The sequence below is a fragment of the Platichthys flesus genome, chromosome 3 (assembly GCF_949316205.1).
Source record: "Platichthys flesus chromosome 3, fPlaFle2.1, whole genome shotgun sequence".
Lineage (NCBI taxonomy): Eukaryota > Metazoa > Chordata > Actinopteri > Pleuronectiformes > Pleuronectidae > Platichthys > Platichthys flesus.
The window spans coordinates 12,550,063-12,572,687 of record NC_084947.1 but is presented as its reverse complement, the minus strand read 5'-3'; the positions used below and the strand labels follow the sequence as shown (position 1 = coordinate 12,572,687).

The 22,625-nt window shown below is 41.7% G+C and overlaps 1 protein-coding gene across 1 annotated transcript in view; it reads left to right on the top strand.

Moving 5' to 3' along the window:
• The window catches only part of osbp2b (oxysterol binding protein 2b), a 40,931-nt gene that overhangs the window by 10,540 nt on the left and 7,766 nt on the right, over positions 1 to 22,625 (top strand). The window contains exons 3-10 of the mRNA XM_062382160.1: positions 15,078 to 15,328; positions 18,462 to 18,660; positions 19,682 to 19,802; positions 20,558 to 20,621; positions 21,128 to 21,280; positions 21,367 to 21,612; positions 21,750 to 21,870; positions 22,447 to 22,550. Of these exons, the coding sequence (XP_062238144.1) occupies positions 15,078 to 15,328; positions 18,462 to 18,660; positions 19,682 to 19,802; positions 20,558 to 20,621; positions 21,128 to 21,280; positions 21,367 to 21,612; positions 21,750 to 21,870; positions 22,447 to 22,550 (1,259 nt within the window). The remainder of the gene's footprint in view (positions 1 to 15,077; positions 15,329 to 18,461; positions 18,661 to 19,681; positions 19,803 to 20,557; positions 20,622 to 21,127; positions 21,281 to 21,366; positions 21,613 to 21,749; positions 21,871 to 22,446; positions 22,551 to 22,625) is intronic.

The window sequence follows — 22,625 nt, the reverse complement described above, 5'->3', positions numbered from 1 at the left end:
GAATGTAATGACCTTCTGCTTTGTCCAACTCTCCTCTTCTCTTCAACCGTTTTCTTTGGCTTCTAACATTGTCCTGTATAGTCTTTGGAAAAAAATTGAAGAAAGACAAGCTACAGTCTCCTTGTAAGTACGGGGCTTTTGTTCCAGTTGTGTTGTGCTCAGGAATGTGTGTGTGTGTGTGTGTTTGCATGCATATATTTGTACCTTGCTAAAATGATTAGATGCTGCTGTATATTTGTTTGTTTTTTTATTAGATATGTGTGTGTTGGCTTAGTAATAGTGGTCAAAACAAGTGTATCTGTACGTTTCAGAGATGGTGTACGTTTGACATTTGCCACTGAAACAATCTGCAGAAAATAGAAAACATTTGTTATGCATTTATTTAGTACTGTGGATATTTATTTGTTTTGTTTGTATTGTGAGAGGGTGATTGGATCTTTCTGAGCAGGGCAGGGGAAACTGACTGTAAGATAAAGTTTATAATGCCTGTTATAGTTATACTACACGTGTTTTGATGGTGATAAATTCAGGTATTGTGAACAGTATCTATAGCTTCCTTACATGAATACATTCATGGCTCACAAACTATTTCCATGATTTACCAGTAAAGAGGATTTTTTTTTTCTTTAAAACAAAATCTGTAAAACTCTGTCAAATGATTTGGAAAATACTCATGTCTACTCTGTTAATCAAAGTCGAACCAAAAGCTGCTTCTTAAAAAAAAATGTTAACAAATGCAAACAAGCATACTTTAATAATATGTATGCACTTTTAATTCATAGCACCCATCTCTCAATTCATGAAAGGATGTTATGAAATGACAGATGGCTTGATTATCATCCTCATTAATTAGTTCTGCAGTGGCCGTGTATCGAATCAATTGTCCTTGTCTGTCTCGGATCTAAAAGCGTTTGCTCGATCAGCTCGGTTCCCACTGACAAGTGAGATGGAGACAAAGCTCCCAGGGTCAAATTCACTGTTGTCACATATAAAAAGTCACTGCTGGATGAAGCCATGCTCCTGACAGAGATCACAGATACTGAGGCTGCAGAAGTAACAACCTACATAAAATGTTCTTCAAAACCATGTGTTTCATTTGTGAATATAAAGGGAAAGAGTCTCTTATCTGTGTCACAGTGGATTGGATTTTACTGTACCTTCCATGAAATGCACGTCCTTGTTGAAAATGTGCACATATCGATCTTGGAGTACTCTTATAATGCTGCAGAGGTGGTTTGAAAAGTTGCGATGGATATTTTGACCACAGCCACATTATTACCTTTAAAAGAACCAGTCAAGGAATATAATGTTCCATATACCTTAACGTCTGCTGAAAATATAAGAGGGAAAGTATCTGAGCGTGGAAATGTTGATTAGATGACATCTTATGTAATTGTTACCTCTGCCAAGTACATTATATTCCCCCCCCCTGTCCGTTTATTTATTTGTTGGTTTATTAGTTTCTTTGTTCTTTGACATCTTTAAGGGACTAGTATCTTTAAATATGTGAATTTTGGTGCAGCTTGATTTGAAATGAATTGGGCCTTTGCTCTAGTGAGGCTGTTGCATTTGTTGTTTTTAAACACTGTTACCATAGAAGTAACAAGTGTGTGTGTGTGTGTGCGTACGTGTGAGTGTGGTTGGGGAGTTTGTGTCTGACTTGGGTGTTTTTGTGTTAGACCCTTGTTAACTCAGTCTAATGTATAATCTATAAATGATCACGACTCCAGTCAGTGTTATTGTTCAAACACACTACATCACTGGTGTTATATTGTGCTGTCTTTGTCCTACTAGGGTTTGTCTGCTGTGTGCAGCTCTGAGTGTTTACAGTAACCTGCTATATGCGGCGTGAAAGCTGAAGTCATTAATAACCTCACATTGTGTCCCAGTTGACACGCACATTTTCTTCCTGTCACTTTTGTGCTTTATCAGCAGGGAGGAGAAGTCGAGAAATAGAGAGCGCAGATACAGGCAGCCTATTAAAATATGAATTTGTCGAACATTGTGCGAAGCGGTCAGCTAGGACAATAGTGGTTCATTTCTCAAGCTCAGTTAAAAATGTTCCTCCTTTTTCATCCGCTTAGTGGGTTTTGTGCTGTAACCCCTCTCTTTCTCGCCTGGTCAGGTGAAAGTGTTCGTACCAACTTCGGGTCTTTTCTCCACAGTCAGCCAAGAGTGTTTACTCTCAGCTGCAATCTCACACCAATACTTCGATGTGATATTATTTTGCTGTTGTTTAAAGGCCACCACTGTTGGAGGCCCAGGTCTCAGTTTATATTTTTCCAATGAAGGTCAAGTATATAAAACTTCATTACAGTGAACGTGATCTTCACAACTTTACTATATTGGTGTATTCTCTGGGACTGAGTGCCTTCATTTTTCATTTGCACCCATTTCAACAGAGTCGTCTGGTCTGTAGCTCTTTCACTCATATGTCTACAATGGAAATGGATTCAATCAGCATTCATTCCCAGGTCAAATGACTCTGGAGTAGACGTAGGCTTTTATAGGATACGGCTCTAGTCGGCCGTGTTGGAACTTGACTCTAGAAAGGTGAAAGGCTAATCTGCAAGACAGTTGTTGGTGCATCTCTGACGTCAAACATGAAGCACCGGGGGGAAAAAAGAAAGAAAGGCAAACTCCTCTATTATGGAAGAGTAGAGGAGTTTGCAATGGGAAAGGTTAAAAAAACCTGCGTATACCTGCTTATTTTGGTGTGAAAGAGGTAAATATAGTGACAGTGATTATTACAATATAAGAAAAGGGGGAGGATTCGAACATTATGTAACCGCAGTTTTTTTTTTTCCTTGTGTTTCAGTCGTTTTAACATTAGGCTTTGCTTATATCGTGGTTGGTAACAGTCTGCTTTAGGTGGCATCTGTCATAGGTTTGGAAAAGACTGTACTTGTGGTCTTAATTGCTGCTGGCATATAACACATTTTTCAGAGATGCATGGTTTGTCAGGCATTATATTGCCGTGAAGTCTTTCTATCTGTGAGTTGATCTTTTTGTTCTGTGCAGTAGATTGTCAGTTCAAATAGAGTGTCTTCATTTCCATATGAATGAGAAAATATATTTTTAACTGCCGTTACGTCTACATGCTTCAAAGCATGTGAAGCTATAGACTCTTCAAACGTCGAAACTGTCGAGGGGACCAATGCATTTCTATATTAAGACTCCACTAGAGTAGCTTTGCATGATTCCCAGTTAGAAAAAATCATCCTCTCACCAGTGTGGAGGTTCTGAAAGCAAACCGGGACTAAAATCTGGAAAGGCAGCTTCTCAACTCCATCGGTACTTGTTTGAGCCCACATTAATAAACACAGCCATTCCCCTATAAATACACATTTCACTGAGGTAATTATGGTTCCATCTTTATCGTCTGCCTTGTAAAGATTCTACCTGAGCTTGAAACTGTCAGTCCTTGTCAGTAATGACTTAGGGAAGGTTGTGCGAATGTTATGCTTCATCAGCGCAGTTTGAGGCAGGAAGCAGTAACTCTAAACTCTTACATTTGTGGTTAATGAACACTCTTCCACATCCTTTTGGATAAGTGGGTTATTATCACCACAGAAGGGGTCCATTAGGAGTCCTCATTTTCAGCTTGTGTTTCACTGAGGTCAATGTTTGTCTTTATGCTTCTTCCATGGAAAAAGCACATTGTCTTGCATATTGAGGTCTTTTGACATGGATCATTAACATGTATATGGCTATTGCTGCAGGAAATGACACGGCCTAATCATTTAACTGGTCCCAGAGTTAGAACGTGAGTGTTGACCTGAAAGCTGAGTGGTTACAACACATACCACATGGACACAAACGCCATGAGCAGGGAAGCCTCAGTTCGTTTCCTCGCTAGCATGACCATTCTTCTTTTTTGTATTTAATTATAACCTTTTTCCTAACCCTACCCCATTCTCTAAACTTTGTCAGGGTGGATTCATAGCCCCAACTTTTGCTGGACGTTTTATTTAGATTCATATTATATTCCTGTTTGTTTTTGTCTTAAATTCTTAATTCTCTCATCTCTTCTCTCTAACACTTTTTATTTCACTTAATTTGTCTACACCTGTTTTTTTCAATCACTTCATAGACAAAAAGTCAGTCTTTCACTGAGCTCTTCTTAAGCTGGCTGTATCTCATGGAGTTGAAGGACTGTTTACATAATATAGAAAAACCTAAAAAGATATTATAGAGATGACAAAATGAACAGTGGTATGACACAAAGCCTGGTGTTTTCCACCTCTCTCTTTGTATGGTTACTCTGACTGCAGTGAAGAAGGTCAAGTATATGAAATTAATTGAAGTTTCATGCTTCATTCCCCCCTCGAACATGCCCCAGGGCATTTAGACAGTGTTATTTATTAAACGTTCCACAATCTGTCCCTGTCAGCACTTCTCTAACCTTGCATTCAATCCCCAGAGACCCTCCTCTGGTACCCGCCTTTGTTTTCTTAAATGCAGAATCACTGCGATATGTACTGTATATGTCTATTTATATATATATATATATATGTGTTTGTGTATTTTATCCATGCTAGGCCCATGAAAGAAGGAAATAGTGTTGCATAATGAAAAACTAATAAACAGTTGGTGCTTTTTAAATACACACTGAACATTGTGTGAAGGCCACTGAGATCACATTATTAGATTATTTAAACATATCTGTATAGTTTATGCAGACTATGTTTAGATAGCAAAATGTTTTATTACTACAGGTAATTAAAAAAAGAGCCCCCTAATTTGCCACGTTAAAGGAAGGGGATAACAATTCTTCTTCTGTGTCATGCCTCAGTCCCCTCAAGATTTCATGGAATCAGAAATCCTGTTGACAGACAGCCACCAATGCAACTTAGCCGTGGTAATTAACTGCCCTGCATCAGAGGAAACCAATTTTTTATTAGTCAAACAAAATAACAGTAATTTATCATTTTCATAAAGCTTAGCTCTGATTCATAATGAGAACTGCAGTTTATTGTCATACTGTAAATCCCAATGTGATAATGAAACTGGATGACGTTTATATTGAATCATTTTCCAGTATGACCTAGATGCCGTAGCGTCATTGCTAAGAGGAGGAGCATGGCTTCAGGTTGCCAGGGTCACCTTGAGACTACAGTGTGGTACATTCTGATATGTACTTTGGCAGTCATTTTGAAATGAGAAAAGTGAGGCAGTGAGGCTTGTTGTTGTTGCCCAGGGCTGATACAGCTTGAGGTGTGTGGTACAGTGACCTTGACCTCACTGTGCAGGGGGTGGGATCTGAAATGACGTCAGAGTCTGGTGATCAGGGTTGACAGAGGAAGGATACATCAATCAGTTTCAAAGGAAAGAAAAAATAAAGAACCTTTCGCCCTTTGTGAAGTGCCACCACTCTGAGTTAAGATCTAATAAATAAATTTGAACTCTTATCATCCCTCACGTGGTGTCATTTCTGAGGAGATATATTCAATCTCTGCCATTGAACCTTCATGAAATATTTGACTTTTGCCATCCAGCGATGAAAGAATCCGATGCGAGGGAAAAAAGGTGGAATCGGCGCATTTCAGTGCATTTGGGTGCAGCCAGCAGTCAGTTGTGTGGATGACTGCTGGCTGCTGAGTCCTGTGTCTTTTCCGCTTCGCTCACTCAATTCCTCTCTCTCCAATCTGCACTGCACTGAGAGAAGCATGTGGCAGAGAATTGTAAATGTGCCGAGCTCTGTGAATGTGTGTATGCCCTGTGTGTGTGTGTGTTAGGGAAGCACTGCAGGAGAGGAGATGCAGATGCACCTGCAGTGCTCCCAACATCACTGTATGTATGTGCTGTAAGTATGTGTGTGAGTATGCATGTATGTGTGTTCACGCTGCATTGCTGAGTGGAGAAAGTCACTGCCTCAGCCCTGCCCCCCCCTCGCCGGGATGATGTAGCGGCCCAGGGGCAGCGTTGTGTCTCAGGGAGCGTGGAGTGGGATCTGACCCACAGAGAGTGGGATGAAGGGCCGGAGCTGCTGGTACCCAGGGACGGTGCGCTCCCTCTGCAAATCGGGCTGCCTGAGTAAACTCAACCAGGGTCAGTACCACGATGGCGAAAGCTACAGCACAGTAGCACTGAGCTGTCACACTCCTGTCCATCTGTCCCATGACAAAAACTCCCTCATCATGCCATCTCCTCCTAATCCTGCGTCTGAGGGGTAGCTGTCATTCCTCCATCCATCTCTCTCCCTGTGGCGTCTGTCATCTTTCGCTGTGGATGCTCACATTTCTGCAGCCTCCTTTAGCGATGCAGTGCCTCTCTCCTCTCCTGCGCTCTTCACTGCATGCAATCACCTTCCCTCTTTTCCGTCGTTCTCCTGTGCACTTCTCACCTAGACTCCTTCCCCCTCTCTCTCTCCTGTGCGCCTGCTCCACTTTACATTTGCATATGGATGAGTCGGAGCCTGCCAGACCTACGTGTTCAGTTGGCATCATGCGTCTGTGTATGCAGATTATGTGTGGAGAGCTTATTGCACTATTAAAAACTGTAGAGTGAGGTCAGCTGTATATCCCAGGGTCCTAGAACCTGTCTTAGTGAGGACAGGACAAGTATTTGTTCATAAAATGGAGCGGTGAGGATGGAAAGGCCACCATGAGATGAACAATGAAAAGTGTGTTTGTGTTTTCCCATCCGTGTCTCTGTGCATCCTGTTCTATTTCTCACCTCTCTCACGTCATCTATCACTTTGTTGCCTGTGGCAGACTTGGACAATGTTGAGTTGAACAGCTGTGCTCTGAAGCCCCGAGCTCCCACTCTCCTCACGCTGCTGTTTGCTCGGTGAAATGAGTTTGGCAAAGGTATTATAGGAAATGTTGCTTTTAGCTTGTTCAGGGCTGGCTCCTGAAATATGAATGTTGGGATGTGTTGAAAATACTTAAACCCAAATCATCACAACTTCTATCCAATAAGAAAACGCCTGAAATCTGGTTCTCTTATCATAGAAACAATAATGAGAAAGTTATGGCTAACATATGATATGTACTAGTTCTGACTAGAGCAAAGTTCTATAACAATAGTTAAATGATGTATAAACCACTTAAGATGCCCCCCCTGTAGTTACGAATTTGCAGTATTTGATAGTCAGTGGCATAAGCAGTGGGATAATGAGATGTGGTCATTTCCCAGTAGAAAACGCTTGGTATGGAGGCTGCCATGATGATCAGAAGTACTTTGGTTTGTTGGCATGTGGAACCTCTTCTAAAGCTGCACCACCACGTGAGATTCTACATCACCTTGAAAATCATCTCTCAGTGAACTCTGAGTCTCTGCAAACAATATGCTCTTATCTCTACTTGGTTATAAATGCGAATATCCCCTGAAAATATTGCATGCGTTTTTTAGAGGGGTCAGAGTGCAGGATCAGCCCCTGGAGCTCCTGCAGAGCGCTCGACATGTTTCAATTTTCAAATATTAATGCACATAACTTAATAAGTACTTTAGAGACACCTCCACAGCTCTGAGGTGCAGTAACCTCAGCTCGGTCGCCTTCATGCCTCATTGTCTTGCAGAGCTGGCACCTGGAAAATTAGCCCAATGGATTTCAATCTGGCTGTGTTCTGAGGTTACTGACTCATGGAATAGGATCTTGCTAAAGCTTTCTTCTTTATCAGGTTCAAGTTTGTTGAGTTTGAAAAGGCAAAACAGATAAAATATTACTCTAATTTCAGGTTTTAGTTATGTTATTGGGATTATTGAGATCAAGAAAGTATAGGGCTGTAGTCTCTATGTGGCTTGGTCAGTTGGTTGGTTGATACTTTGATCCGTTGGTATTTTGAAATCATCTGAATGCCTGGAAATCACCCTGGGAGATTCAAGGTATTTTTTATTGTGCATGTTGCTGTTGATTCTTGAGAATGCAATGTGTTTGAATCGAGCACGGAATTTGCAGACTGTAACCGAAAGTGAAATCATCATAAAGATAAGCAATCACATATCTTCAATACACAGAATGGCTAGTTATGACGAGATGACAAACACAAATTAAATCAAAAACTGGTTTCATGAACAACCAAGAGAACATGTTATTAATAACACTGCATCTTAAACATGTGTCGCTGAACATTTGTTGTTGTATGCATGTGTCACTTTTTAGAATTGTGACACTCAGATTCTAAGTCTGGAAATGTTGCATATATGCTGTGGAATTGCACCTTATGTGTGAGACCAGTCTGTCAGTAGCATAAATATTATTATATTCACGTTTTCGCTCTTCATGAACCACAACAGGCTCCGTCAGCAGAGCCTCCACTTCACAGCCTGAACAGATGTTGCATGTAAAAGATAAATGCATGCATGTCAGCAGTCATTTATTGCATGCTTACCAGCCTTGTGTAAGTGTGTTTTAATTAAACTGTATATACTGATATTATACTGAATATAGTGCACATTACACAATGGAGAGATCACTGCAGACTGTTTTAGATATACTGATACTATTTTCATACTTCTTCACGCAATTCTTATTGAAATCCTGTCCCAGTGACCAGACTTGTTTGTACATGAGCTCAGTCTGTTCTCTGAGGTTGTCAGATGATTTATGACCTCAGCCTTCAGTCTGCAGGAGTTATGCACTAAGCAAGAGCCCTTTTTCTTTCACAGGTTTGATGCATCAGTTGGGAGTTTATAAAAATGTGCTCAGCATACAGCAGAATATAAATCTGCAGTTAAGTAGCCTGCTGATAGTTATTCTCTCTTTGTCTATCCAAGCACATTATACAATGTTTCCGTGTTAAAAGCCATCGCTCAGTTGCTGCAGTTTACTGTTAAACTTTCCTTTTGTTTCTTTGCTGCTTACCGAGAGCGTTCGATTGGAAACACTGCCGGAGCTGTGCTGCAGAGCTTTGGGGACAGTGATGAGTTGCACTGCACAGCTCCTCATTTACTTGTGTGGAGTGGAGCACCATGTTACTGGGTTTAACCGGCTGTCTCCTGTGTTTGTCTCCTCGTGATGCATCTCAGGGGAGGTATGGAGCCCGTTAGCAATTACTGGCCTGGATTACACTCATGTTCCTTTGGGACACACCCTAGCTGGTCCAGGCTTCTTTCTCTGATAAACTTCTCATATATTCCCCTTCTCTTGCACAATACCAAAACAGTGAGCTGTTGTGCGTTAAGGCAGGCTCATTGTTATCGATATGTTGTAATCATGTCTCTTAGGTTTTCATTTGGTTACAGAGAAAGGATAACAAGGTATATGCATCTGTTTTATTGCTTTAGCGCTTTTAATATGTATTACAGTAAATTAACATAGAGCAGAGACATATTAAATAGAAATTATGTTTTAAATCATAACGAGATTTAACAACACTCATTGAACTGCCTCACAGCTGCTGACATATGAATTTGCTTCACAGTTTACAGCACCATGTTGACTCTGACCTTTAAAAGTTACTGTAATGATATTAGAAATGAAGTAACATCTCTGCTGAAAACTCTTCTCACAGTGTTTTCATATCTTAGCCTTTTACTTTGTTTAAATAACATCTTCCATCTAGAGGGTTGGTACATTTCTCCCTTGTGCTCGGCTGCTGGGTATGCACGTCTCTCTCTACCACAGGGTGACGTCTTGTCAGCCAGAGGCCTGGCTCCCCCTGATCTGACAGCCTGTCCTCAGGGACGAGCAAAGAGACGAGCCCTGACAGTGGGATAGCAGGGTACTGCTTTCCCAATTACAGTCTCCCACTGCCTTTTTCCCTGCAGTCTATGTCCTTTACTTACTCTTTACTGCTCAACACTGAGATGGACAATAAGGAAGGAGAGAAGCTATGAACATGCTGTGGATGAAGTGTTTATGTATTGAGAATATGTAGTGATTCGATGAGCTGCAACCTCAAAGCCTGTATCTCTGTTTGCCTCGAACACAGTTGTGTATTTGTTGCAAATGTTATCATCTCGGGAGGAGAGTGCAGTAGAGACACGGCAGGAGCTGAAAACACACTTGCATCTGTGTCGATGCAGAGTGTTCTTCAAATGTAGGGGATGGGGGGAGGTAATACACCCTTGAGGCATGACTTGGGTGTTAATGGGCTCCTGGCCTTGCCTCGTGATGTTGACTTTGCTACGGAAAGCCATTCATCCACATCTGCTGTGGGTTGCGGTTGTGAGTGGGCGATCTAGGCAGTGACACCGATGCAGATGCCATGAAACGGTTATTTATCTTCACAGCTTTAGTGTGAAATCCCCCTTTATCCACATTTTACTGAAGGTCTGACTGATATACCGTTGACAAAACGTGTTTGGAACTTGTGAGGGGTTTTCACCTCCACTATTCAAACTTGTCGGGGAGTCCTTGACACTTTGTCGATGCCGTATCGATCTGTCTCAGTGAATTGAAATATCAGAGCAGGAAGGCCGTTTATGACATACTTGCCTTGGACATACTCGGAGTGAACAAAGTGTCCTGGTGTATCCCTGAAATTTCAGATCGTCTATACAGGAGAATCCATGAGCAAAATCCATACTCTGAGGTTATGGAAAGAAATACCCCGATCAGCCACATTAATAGCATTATTTGGTTCTAATCATAGACTGTATATAGAGACAGACAACGCGACTGCCCCCAAAAGTGAATCCAAAGCATGGCTGGCTGCAGTTTAACTCATGAATCCTGCCTTTGCTATGTTAGTGGCTGGGCCATGGATTAAACTAAAAGTACATGTTAAATGTATTTTTATGTATCTAATTTCAGTGTAATTTTAGGTAGATCTTATCACACAGATGAATTCAGGTCACATGCTTATTATTTTGGTAAGTTTGAATTAGTTATTTGGTGCCATACAATTGAGGAGAAAGGTCATGATGAACAGCTGAGATGCGTGATTGGTCAAGGGACCATACTTCTGTGGCTCCACTCATCTCTGCTGCGCAGAATCTAAATTCTAAATGTGCAAAATGGCGCCATGACTATCCAGGATTTTTTGGCTGGTGTCTATGTAAATTTTTATATACAGATTCTGGTTTTAATGTTTTGTTTAATCGGAGTAAGATTTATAGACTGTGCTGTAAGCAGAGTCTTTTCTTGACAAATATATCTCAGAACATGTGACAGTTTATTTTTAAGTGGCAGTGCTCAGAGCTGCTGAACTCATTGGCAGAATGAGGGCGAATAATATGAGGCATCCTTCACCTCAGTACTGCAAATGTCTCCACTGAGTCATTTATTTAAATTTACCTTCAAATGTCCCAGCTGCACGTGTCATTTAACACTGGTAAAAAATCATTAGCTTGAGCCTAAGCACTGGTATTTAAAAAGTGTGTGTGCTGTCTCTCTCTCTGGTGCTTTTTCCTCACAGCACCTCTGCATGTCTCAGGACCATCCAGTGTCCCTTTAACACGATGCACTACATGTTATCTAAATATTATCCAGTCCCCACTCTGTAATTTCACTCTCCAAAGTGGACGCCATGCATAGCACTGGGGTCAAGATTACAGTAACTCAGTCAGTGGTGACTTTGCCATTTAGTAAACTTGGTCTCCCATTAGACGAAACATCTGATGTTTCAGTTTGATTTCCCTGACAGGGGTTACTATGGGTCAGTCTCCACTGTTCCCTTGTTAGTTTTTTCTTTTGCTCCGAATTCATAATTAACACGGTTTTCTCAAAGAGACTTGAGGGCAGGATGTGTTATTTCATATATTCTGCTGTTGTCTTTGCTATCTACTCGACCCTGAAGTCCATGAAAGACCTACTGTAACGTTAACAGATAACTGTTTCCCATTTCCACCATGGTAGTTCAAGAGCCAGTTCTGAGCTAGTGCCTACTCTCAAACCAGTTCTTTGTGTTTCAACAGCTAAAGATACAGTAACTGGTTTGACAAACACTATGCTGGTCTAGAAGAAAGAACCGCTTATGTTCAGGTCTGGCTGTGAGATTATCATGACCAATGAGACCAACGAGACCAGCCAAAATGGTGTGATCACCATTAAAAAAATAAACAGAGCACTTGTTGTGTGTAGTCTGCAAAGAAGATTGAATGTTCTAAACTAAGGTTGCCTAAGTGAAAAAAAGTGATAGACCTGCTATCTGAAGAGAAAGCAACTTGCAGGTTTCTGGCATTTTGGATTAAATATACACTAATTAGTTTTTTGTCTGATCCATAAACTGTAAACCTGGACTAGTCCTTGAGGGAACTTGTTACTATGGTACATTCCACCACTGTGGCCTGGCTTTGAATACTGGAACTAATTGGCTCCATCTGACAAGCACAGACAATATTTTAAGATAATCATAATTGGCCATATCCGCAGCTGCATGCTCAAATTAGATAACACTCTTTTCTCTTACTGAAAATTGTTGTAATATTTTGGTGACTTTTTGTTTTTGCTTGGGGGCATCAACTTAAAATTCATCCACTCGAATGTGGCATATTGTTGCCTTGTGGGAGGAAGCTCAAAACCTCCCAACATGCCAGCTAACTTATCTGTCATACTTTGCCAATTTAAGGCTTATTCCATTAGCGGCTCTCTCTGAACTCACTCTTTAGTTTCCTCCCTCACCTCTTTAACCCTCTTCCAGCTGCTGGTCTCATGACACACACTCCAGTCAATTTTCTGTCTTTACATCGTCAGCGGTTTCACCTCCTCTACCTTTCCCTCTCCGTACAGACTTAATTGAAACTCAGTGTATTCTGAGTCTTTCCCTAACGGTGGCTGGTATTAGGTGCTGACTGGTGTTGTTTTCTGATCTATAGGTTTTCTTAAGCTCCGCTGTTAGGCTGCTGGGTTGACCTTTGCTTGGACGGTTTTGTTTTTGTCTCTTCTAATAGTCAGACACGTGTGTTTTCTCGGAAAGCCTGTTCAACATGTTCACACGGTACCTGGCAGGATAGAGCTCAGTGGCCTCTGTGCGTGTGTGTGAATGCTGCTGCTGCTTCCTGGCTGAACTGTGGTTACCTTTGGGGGAAATGAATGACCAGGAATGCAAATATGGTGAGAGGTTATTTTCTTTCTTCCCTTCTCTCCCCTTCTTTTTGCTCACTTTTCCTGGATCCCCTTATCTAAATTAACTCCATCATCAATGACTGTGATGTTGAAGTACAGTAATGTATTTCGCTTTCATACATGTCATATGTCATATCAACTCTGACATAAAGTGCTGCTCCTGACACTACGCACCGAGTCTTGCAACGTCTGTGCTGCAAACGTATTCCACCAGCTTTGGAACTTAAGGATAAGTCCTGTGTGAATGTGTGTGTGCTGCTTGTTTCTCAGTGGCTCTGGACCTACCTCTAAGTTTGACCTCAGTATATTGCTGTTACATGATGTATTCCAAGCTCTACCAGCATCCCCAGGCGGATATGTCAATGTTATACTTGCATGGTGTAAATAGGCTTGACAGAGGTGATAGTCTCTTCCACTGTAAGGTCACAGCCAGCTGCCATGTTCTTAGTGGGAAGTGTTGCTACGGAGCTGCCTCTCACCACGATTGTGACAATGTCTTCCATTGGCTACATAACACACGTTTTCACTTGGACAGAGCATGATCCTAATGCTTCAGAGCACAAGACAGAAAACAGCACTTTCTAGACATTCGAGCTTCAGACGGTCAACATTGGTAGATAGAAGGTTTTGGACATTTAATAATTATGAGTTGGTTTGATGCAGCTTGATTGAATTTATGGCAACTGTTGGGCTTTGACACAGGCCACTATAGTTAAAATAGAAACACAAATGCTGATATTTGGGGAAGTTCAGATTTGTAACACTGGTGTGCAAGTATGTGGTTGTTTGAGCATGTGTTAAGATATAAAGTTATATTAGAGTATTATTTTCTTCTAGAAAGTTTGTGTATCCCCCTAAGTTCAGAAAATGAGTAGTTCTGCTTTATTTTTTGCAGTTTATGAACCTAGGTCTTTCCCTCTCTATATTTCTGTCCTTCTGTGTGTCACTGGTTTACGTGTGTGCCTGTGCGTGCGTTCGTGTGCGTGTGTTATCTAGAGCTGACGCTGCAACACTGTTCTCGTGTGTTCTGTCAACCTTGAGTAACCTCTGCTTAGTGCAGTGGTTCTCGCACTGGGAGGCCGGCCCTCCTGGGGAGAGGGGCATAGAGCCAACATATGTGGGGGGGGGGGGGGGGGGGGGGGGCACAGATGACCATTCAGCAAAGTTTAGTGAATGAATCATTAATGCAGGGAAAATAAATGAATGAGAGTTTGCCTGATGTTATTATGCAGACTCTAATTTAACTGGTCTCTCGCTTTTATTAGATAGATAACTATTGTGTGTGTGTGTGTGTGTTAGGGTAACTTTTTAGGGCTTTTGAAGGAGATCTTGCCTGAAAAAAGTCTGAGAAAATTCTGTAAATATGACATCATACAGAAAGACAGCTGCTACTGCAAATGCTCAGATGAATTGGATGAGCTCCCTGAATCCAAACGTCCTCACACCGCTCACATTTGTGTTTGATGAGCTTTCAAGGATTTTTGCATTCAAAGTGTGGTTGGTGTGTCACTGCTGGTGTGGGTATATTGATGTGTGATAAAGAAGCCATCTGTAAAATTTGACTTTGGAAGCTGTTGTATTAACAATAACTTCCTCATTTGAATTCATCGCTGTTAAATGTTTTGTTGTCATGGCGACTGAAGAGCTTCTCTATATCTTTTTTTGGAGTCTTTTTATCCTTTAATTAACACATTGCAGAAACAGAAAATACAGTGGCTTCCCATCGTTGTCAGGTTCAAGATATAATATGTAGCACATCTTCATTAAAATGTCTAAAAACAACTAGACCTATGTCATATATTTTGTTGACTTGTGTACTTACAGTTAATTTGCCCGTCTCTGCAATAACTTCCAGGGAGAACGACATATAAAAAACTGTGCTAATCAGTTAGACAGCCGGCTATTTTTTCCTTCCACTGTTTGAATTAGTCACTCAAAATGGATCATGATTATTCATTGCAGTTTGCTACGTTAATTGTCAGTGGAGGTAACCGAAATGTCTGCTTTAAAAAAGCAAGGTGTGTTCAAGTATTTTGTGATTCCGCAGCCATGCACTTAAGTTTGTCCCCAGATCCTCTCCTTTTAAAGACCATTTGTGTGACCTTTGACCTCTTACTTCCAGATGACTCAGGAGACGAGGAACCCACTTCCCAATCAGACCGCAGCGAGATTCAGGGAACACTGAAGATACTCGTCAGCAAGCTCGATGACCTCAGCACGTGTAATGACCTGATCGCAAAGCATGGCGCGGCCCTGCAGCGATCCCTGAGTGAACTCGAGGGGCTGAAGGTCCCTGTGGAGGGAGGGGAGAAGATCAAGGCAGTCAACGAGCGAGCCACACTCTTCAGAATCACTTCCAATGCTATGATCAATGTAAGTAGCTGATATAGACCAGGGTGTGAGACACATCAGCAGTGAGCAGAGAGTAAAATGTATTCTGCATGACGTTCCATGATTAATATGACAGGAATGTCAGACATCTATAATGTCCCGGTTACGGAGTGATGAGCGATGAGGTAACTTCACACTGTGGTATGTTGAAGCAGAGCCACTGAGCTGCAGGCTTAAAGAAGCAGTTTCACACCAGATCCTTTTAAACCTTACTGTCTATAATGTAATGTTTAAAATCTTCAACTGTAGAGGTGATAGTGGTTCCCGGTGCTTGCATCTCATTATTGTTATTGATTGGTCGAGTCACTTTCTTATCAACATTTAACAAACAGAACAACCCACAGGACCAGGTTTTATGGTTTCCACCACATCGAATGCTTCGGCTCTGAGTACAAGCATCCTAATATGAAATCCTCTAGTGTATCTGGCCCCGTTCCATCCTGCTCAATGGTAAATGCCATGGGCTTTGCAGTATGTCAGTAGTGGATGAGAGTTCACGGAGGGTTGAGGTCCTGCAGCAGTGATACGAGATATGATAGTGGGTGTGGGGGTACAGGAATAGCCCCTGCTCCCCCCCAACTCCTCACAAACCCTTGACCCTCTCTGCCTGGTGAGGAATGTCAGAGCCTTCCAACAGTCAAACAGAGACACAGACCTGCTCTGCCTAAAACCAGACAAGGTTTGTGTTCCTTCTTGCTTTTGTCGTTGCCTTTAAACAGTTGATAGCTTTGTGTATTCTTGAGTTCAGATTGCCTTTTTTGCCGAAAGTGCATGCGATTGTTTTTACTGTTGCTTGTCAGGTTGATAGGTGTAGAGCAGCACTGGCCATGTTTAGTCACTATCCAAACATGTTCTTTGCTCTATATTATAAAGTACATTGTTATGGGTTATTACTTGTAAGGCCGGGAGAGGAGGTGTTGGAGGAAGAAAGAGGTCATAATTGCAACTGCATGCTCTCAGCCTGAGGAGAAGGTTGCTCTCGTTCATTTAGTGGTGATGTAACTTCTCACGGGAATCTAAGCGCTTGCTCGTTTGTGTCTGCATGCACATTTATTTGATTCAGGCATTCTGCATCCTTTTACAGCAGACATCCATAGCTGCCACCTCTTACTGACTTACACGTCCACTCCTGGAGTCCCATTAACCCCCAACCCCCTCCCCCGACCGGACATCACATGCAGTCTGAGTTTGTGCCGGAGAGTCAGCACAAAAAAAGTGGAACTGTCATAGTTTTTCAAGTGGTTGTTGAGTTTCATATCATTATTATGTCTGAGGAAGTTGACGGCTATGTCACGTGCACAGAGAACATTTAAACTAATGCTCAGACACTGGAGTTTAGATCCCTCATCAAAGACAGCTGAAGGTAAGGGATTGACCGGAGACATCTTCTGTGTTAGAGATTTCTTTCTCGTGTCTTAAAAAAAATCCAGGTTCAGTGGAGTTTTCTGCTCCAAAAACACTCAAAGCTATAAAAAGTTCATTATGCTAAATTCCAACTTGACTTAACTTTAAATAATTTGGATAACTCAAATCCTCTGCTCCACTAAGTATCATCAGTTAAATTGATTAATTTTTTCATTTTGTATTTTTTATATTTGCTAAACTAGACCATTAGTTTAATCTTTTTTTTTTTTATTTGAAAATAAAACGTGAATAGCGGGGACATGAGGCTTTGCCCTAAAATATTTGCCTTACACATGATTTTGAGATAGTTAGTTTTCATTTTGATGGTCTAAGAGATGAAAGATGTTCTCTTTGCTATACTTTCCCACAGAATCCCAAGCAAATGTATCAAGGTTTCATATATTAATTACTACTATCAATAAAGAAAAATAATAAATCCTAGCTATCATGAAATAATTCAATGAATTAGACATTTCTTTTTAGAATTAAAGCATTAATTTAATAAGCTTCATAAGATTAAATATTTATAAAACATTTATTATTTATCATAGTGTAATTTGGGGAAATTGCTTAAAATTACACCATTTAGTGTGGGTGTGTGTGTGAGGACTTTCTTCAGCCGACAGATAGATAACCTGTTTCCTGATGTTACCTCATCCTTATTTCTCTTCCTTGCTGCCTGCAGATGCTGTCGTACTTCCTGACCGCTCTCTCAACAGAGAACAGAGATTATTTGAGTTGTGCGACCCTTATATCCCTCCAGCTCCCCACCTACAGTCAAAGCTTTATCTAGCTGTGTTAGCTCCAGTTAGCTTGAACTAACACTGAACAGCCCCTCTGGCTCTGGGACCAAAGAGATAACTGCAGCAGATACTGAGTGGACACTATGTAATCATGTGCTGTTCCTACACATTTGTGTTGCCTCACCTGGAAGTCCACTTGTTAACAGTTCAGTGGCTGTACCATGACACTTCCGTCATGCATGGAGACATTTATGTTATTTAGGTTCATTGACCTTTGAGTTGACACTTGATACACCCACGTATATGTTTGATCTGAAGTAACCTCCTCGTCTCAGCAGCAAAACCAAGGCAGCAACAATGATGCCCCCTCTTGACTCCGATATAATCTGCAATGTAATCAGCTCATTGCTCACTGTTGTGTTCGGTGTTTTCACTTTGCTCGGAGGAAACGTTTGTCACTGCAGGGACACCCAGTCAATGTGCCCCAGAAGGCTAATTAATATAATGATGATTGTGTTGAAAGATTTGATTAAGAGTCTTGATTACAATGATTGACAAAGATATATTTAAACCTTTCTACCCCTATGACCCCTCTCTAGTTGTCAGCTGTCTGCAAAAGTTACATCTTGAGGATATTTTACAGTATGGCATTATTTGTTGACTTTCTTATGGATAAAGGTTTTATAATTATATTTTAATTGCAAATAAGGAATCTTAGACTTGAACATGAACCACAATAAAAAAGAAATTCCCTCCATGACCATATTATAAAATAAGGAGAGAAGTATTATAGAAGTAATCTGGGCAGTTTGTCATCACAAATGGAAAGTAACTTGAAACTTGTTAAAAATAACAATTCTTTCCCCAGGTTGTGAATCTTTAAAAAAATGAAATGATTATTATTCATTTTTTTTTACTTTCTGTGCCTTCCGAGATGATATTGACTTGTGTGAATGTGAATCCCTCAGGCGTGTCGAGACTTCTTGGACCTAGCGGAGACCCACAGTAGGAGATTGCAACGGGCGCTGCAGTATGAGCGAGAGCAGCGCACTCACCTAGAGGAGACCATTGAGCAGCTAGCCAAGCAGCATAACAGCCTGGAGCGAGCGTGGAGAGAAGCACCCACGCTTGTTTCCAACAAGCCCAGTGCCCCGACCACCAACAAGGGTGAGAATGTCTGTCTGTGTGTTGCCTACTCCTGGAGGCCTCAGTGTGGGCCTCACTTAATCGGCTTAAAGTCATGTGTGGCTCAGGGTCAATACTGTGGGTATTCCTCATGTGGAGGAAAGAAAATTTAAGTAGGAAGGATTCAATCGATTCATACTTGTGTTAGGGATGGCAATTATCTTCATAGCTGTAGGTCATCTGGTCTCTGCGATCTCTGTAGTCAGTCTATTCATCAAATTCTTTCTCTTACTTATGTATCCCTCCCTGAACAGCTCCATGTGTCAATATTACCTCATGGTCATAGCGCCACCTGCTGATTCGCCATGAACAGGACTTTTTTTGACTCCACTGTGCATTGTCCAACCCGCCCAAAAATTCTTACCTATGATCAGAGTCCCGACCTGAACAGATATATTTGTCTGTATGTAGTGATAGCACCAGCAGCTGATCAGAGAAAAAATTAAGTTGTTGTAACTGCACAGTACATTGTATAAATCGTGCGTAATATGTTCACAAGCCTCATTTCCCAACTTTATTTCAATTAACACAACATTTTCACCGTGTTGTCTGCACTTGATGGCGTGGAGCGTAACATGTGATTAGTGGGCGTGGTTCGGCATTTAGTAAATAGTGTAATTTTCATGGTTGATGGAAAATAATGCAAATTTGTGTTTAAAAATTATCACTTTTCATTCGAAACAATATAAATAAGCTTATATAAGGATTTGTGCTCCTCTGTTGGAAGCTCCACTTTTATCACAGATAATTGAATGTTGGATACAGAATATGAGAAGAGCACCCTGGGGAACCTGCATCATTCAGGCTCGTTAACCAGCAGGCACATTGCCAATTTCACTAAGCTTATTATTCCTATAATTAATTGCCACGGGTATGTGATTATATGCTGCTCCCTCCTCAACTCTATAGATTAGAAAGTCAACATCATGTGATTGTTCTCCTGGAGCTGCAGGTTGTCTGTATGACTGCATGTACTCACTCAATGCAAATGTCCCGAATGAAGGAAGCGAGAGGCCGCTCAAAGAAGACGCAAGTGATGAAGATGAGGATACTGAGTACTTTGATGCCATGGAGGATTCCCCTGCGTTTATCACAGTGACTGCCACTGACAACACACAGCACAGGTCAGTTTTTTTTGCTCTCAAATGTAGCATGTTTCTTTATTGTATTGGAGTCTATCTCTTGCCGGCAACTCTACTTGTTTCAGTCTTTAAACAAAGGACCAGTTCATGCCAAAATGGGCTGTTTGCTTGGCTTGTGATGATGCTGGTTGCAGCTTCCTTTCTGAAACTGTAAAAGTGACCTGCAGCAGGTAACGACAGACTGCAGGACTCAGTCCACAGAACCCTGAAGCTGTTTCAGTGCTGCTTCACAAACATCTGTTCACCTGTATATTCAAAGTTCAGTAGTGTTTGCCGTTGTCCTGAAAGTACTGTTGTCGATATTGACATTATTACTTTATGATTCCTAGCCACCGCTGCTGCTCCTTTTTGTTATTCAGAGTATATTTATATTAAACACATCACTTTCCCAATTAGCACCAATTTCGACACTGCATCTCCTTGGGTCCTTTGATTTCTGGGATTAGTAGATAGATGAAAAGAGCTTCTTCCTTCCTGTAGCAAGGGAAAAAAATTCTTATTATTGTTTCTGCTCTCGAGCATGTTTATTTACTGCAGTGGACTGCGTCTTTTTCTGGTAGGTCATTAGTAGGCTCCTCTCATGTAAAATAACCCTCAGCTCCCTTGTGTGCACTGTGTGTGTACTGGTTGTGTATGGAAGTGGTAAAGGATGTGGAGAAATGTACTGTATCTCTATGTGCTTGTGAATGTGTGCGTGACCAGTAGCCACGGAAGAAAACATTTTCACTCTGTTTCAGGCGATCCAGTAATTTGAGCGGAGCAAGCGGAGGTCCCACCAGTGACTGGATCCAGGACGACCATGTAAGCATCTCTCCTCCTAACAAATCTGACTTTCTGATCTCACATAGACTCATTCTCCGTTGCTTTATTCCTGCAGCCATCTTCACTTGCTGTTCTCACCCTACCCTACATTTATCCATACACAAACACACACACACACACACACACACACACACACACACACACACACACACACACAGCCTTTGATTGTGTTTCCTGTTGTCTCATTGTCATCCCTGCGGTGCCAAAGATACACAGCTGCATCTTTCCACTAAATCTTAATTACCAGTCAAACATCTGCTCTCCTGTTCCCTCGCCTCTTGTTCGCTGCTTTGCTCTCTCTCTCTCTCAAACACATGTCTTCTGTTCCCTCTCCTCCTGTCTTTCACTCGCTCTGTCACTGTGTCTGGTGATGTGCTGCCAAGCACAAGTTGAAAGCCTTTCTTCAAACTGTTTTATATCAAATATTATAAAAAAAAAAAGGTCCAATCCCACCTTCCTCATCCCCCACCCCCATCTAATCCCAGATGTCTCCAGGCTGCAACGATGTGTCAGGGAAGGAGCTGCAGCCCCGCAGACAGAGGCGGACTCGCATCCCAGACAAACCCAACTACTCCCTCAATTTATGGAGCATTATGAAGAACTGCATTGGCAAGGAGCTCTCTAAAATCCCCATGCCTGTAAGTGATTGAGGCACAGTGCTCCTATTGCTGACAGCTTGACATAAATTGTTTATTACATCTTCACTTCTTTCTCTTCACTTCAGGTGAACTTCAATGAGCCGCTGTCAATGCTGCAGCGACTCACCGAGGACCTGGAGTATCACGAGCTCCTGGACAGGGCTGCGCGCTGCGACTCCTCTCTGGAGCAGATGTGCCTGGTCGCTGCCTTCTCCGTCTCCTCCTACTCCACCACGGTCCATCGGACAGCCAAGCCCTTCAACCCCCTCCTGGGAGAGACCTACGAGCTCGATCGCCTGGAAGAGTTTGGCTATCGCTCGCTGTGTGAGCAGGTAACGGCGCTGCCACAGGGAGTTTTTCTTAAAACAGGCACTGATGTGCATGCACAAGGTCTGACAGTGTTCTCCATGCTTATATGAACATATTCCTCATTTTCTACTTTATCTTTTTTGTCTTTCTATTTTCTAAGGTGAGCCATCACCCCCCTGCTGCTGCACATCATGTGATTTCCAAACAAGGCTGGACCCTGTGGCAGGAAATCACCATTGCCAGCAAGTTCCGTGGAAAATACCTCTCTATTATGCCTCTAGGTAAGACATTTCACATTCAGCTGGGAAGCTAGCAAACTACGTTTGTAAATATAGGCTCCATCATACAAACTGAAAGGCCACAGTCTCAGACCTTAGAGAAGTGAAACACTGATCTGCCTCCCACACAATCTCACATCAGAGCGTGTGAAAATGAATCAGGAGCGTTTTATCATCCCTTTGACTTGCACATAAAATATGGGTATAAATGGAGGTATCTGTAGCTGTGGGACAGTAGCGAGCAGGGGTCTGTTGGTTTAGATAAATTAGAGATTTGATATATACAGGCCAACAAAGGGACACAGGGGTATTATATATTATAATAATTATTATATTACTGACTTCTCTCACTTTTTGTCGCACAGCTGCAATAAAGTTAAGTGGAAAGTGTCAATGGTGGAATACATGTTATCAATAAAGCTGCAGGTAGAATTGACAATGTTCAAAAACAGATTTACAGTCACAAAAACAAACCCACAGTCTAACACATCACTTTCAGGTCTGCAGTGTCAGACTGGGAACAATGGTAGCTGTGATATTTCATTTCTCTTACACCCTTTTGTGTCTGTTGCTCGCCAGGTGCCATTCACCTGCACTTCCAGTCCAGTGGGAACCACTATGTTTGGAGAAAGGTCACCTCCACAGTGCATAACATCATCGTGGGCAAGCTGTGGATTGACCAGGTTTGTTTCACTCCTCATTGGTTACTATTCAGCCACAGCTCCAAACCCGCAGGCTTACTTTACTACGTCTGGCCT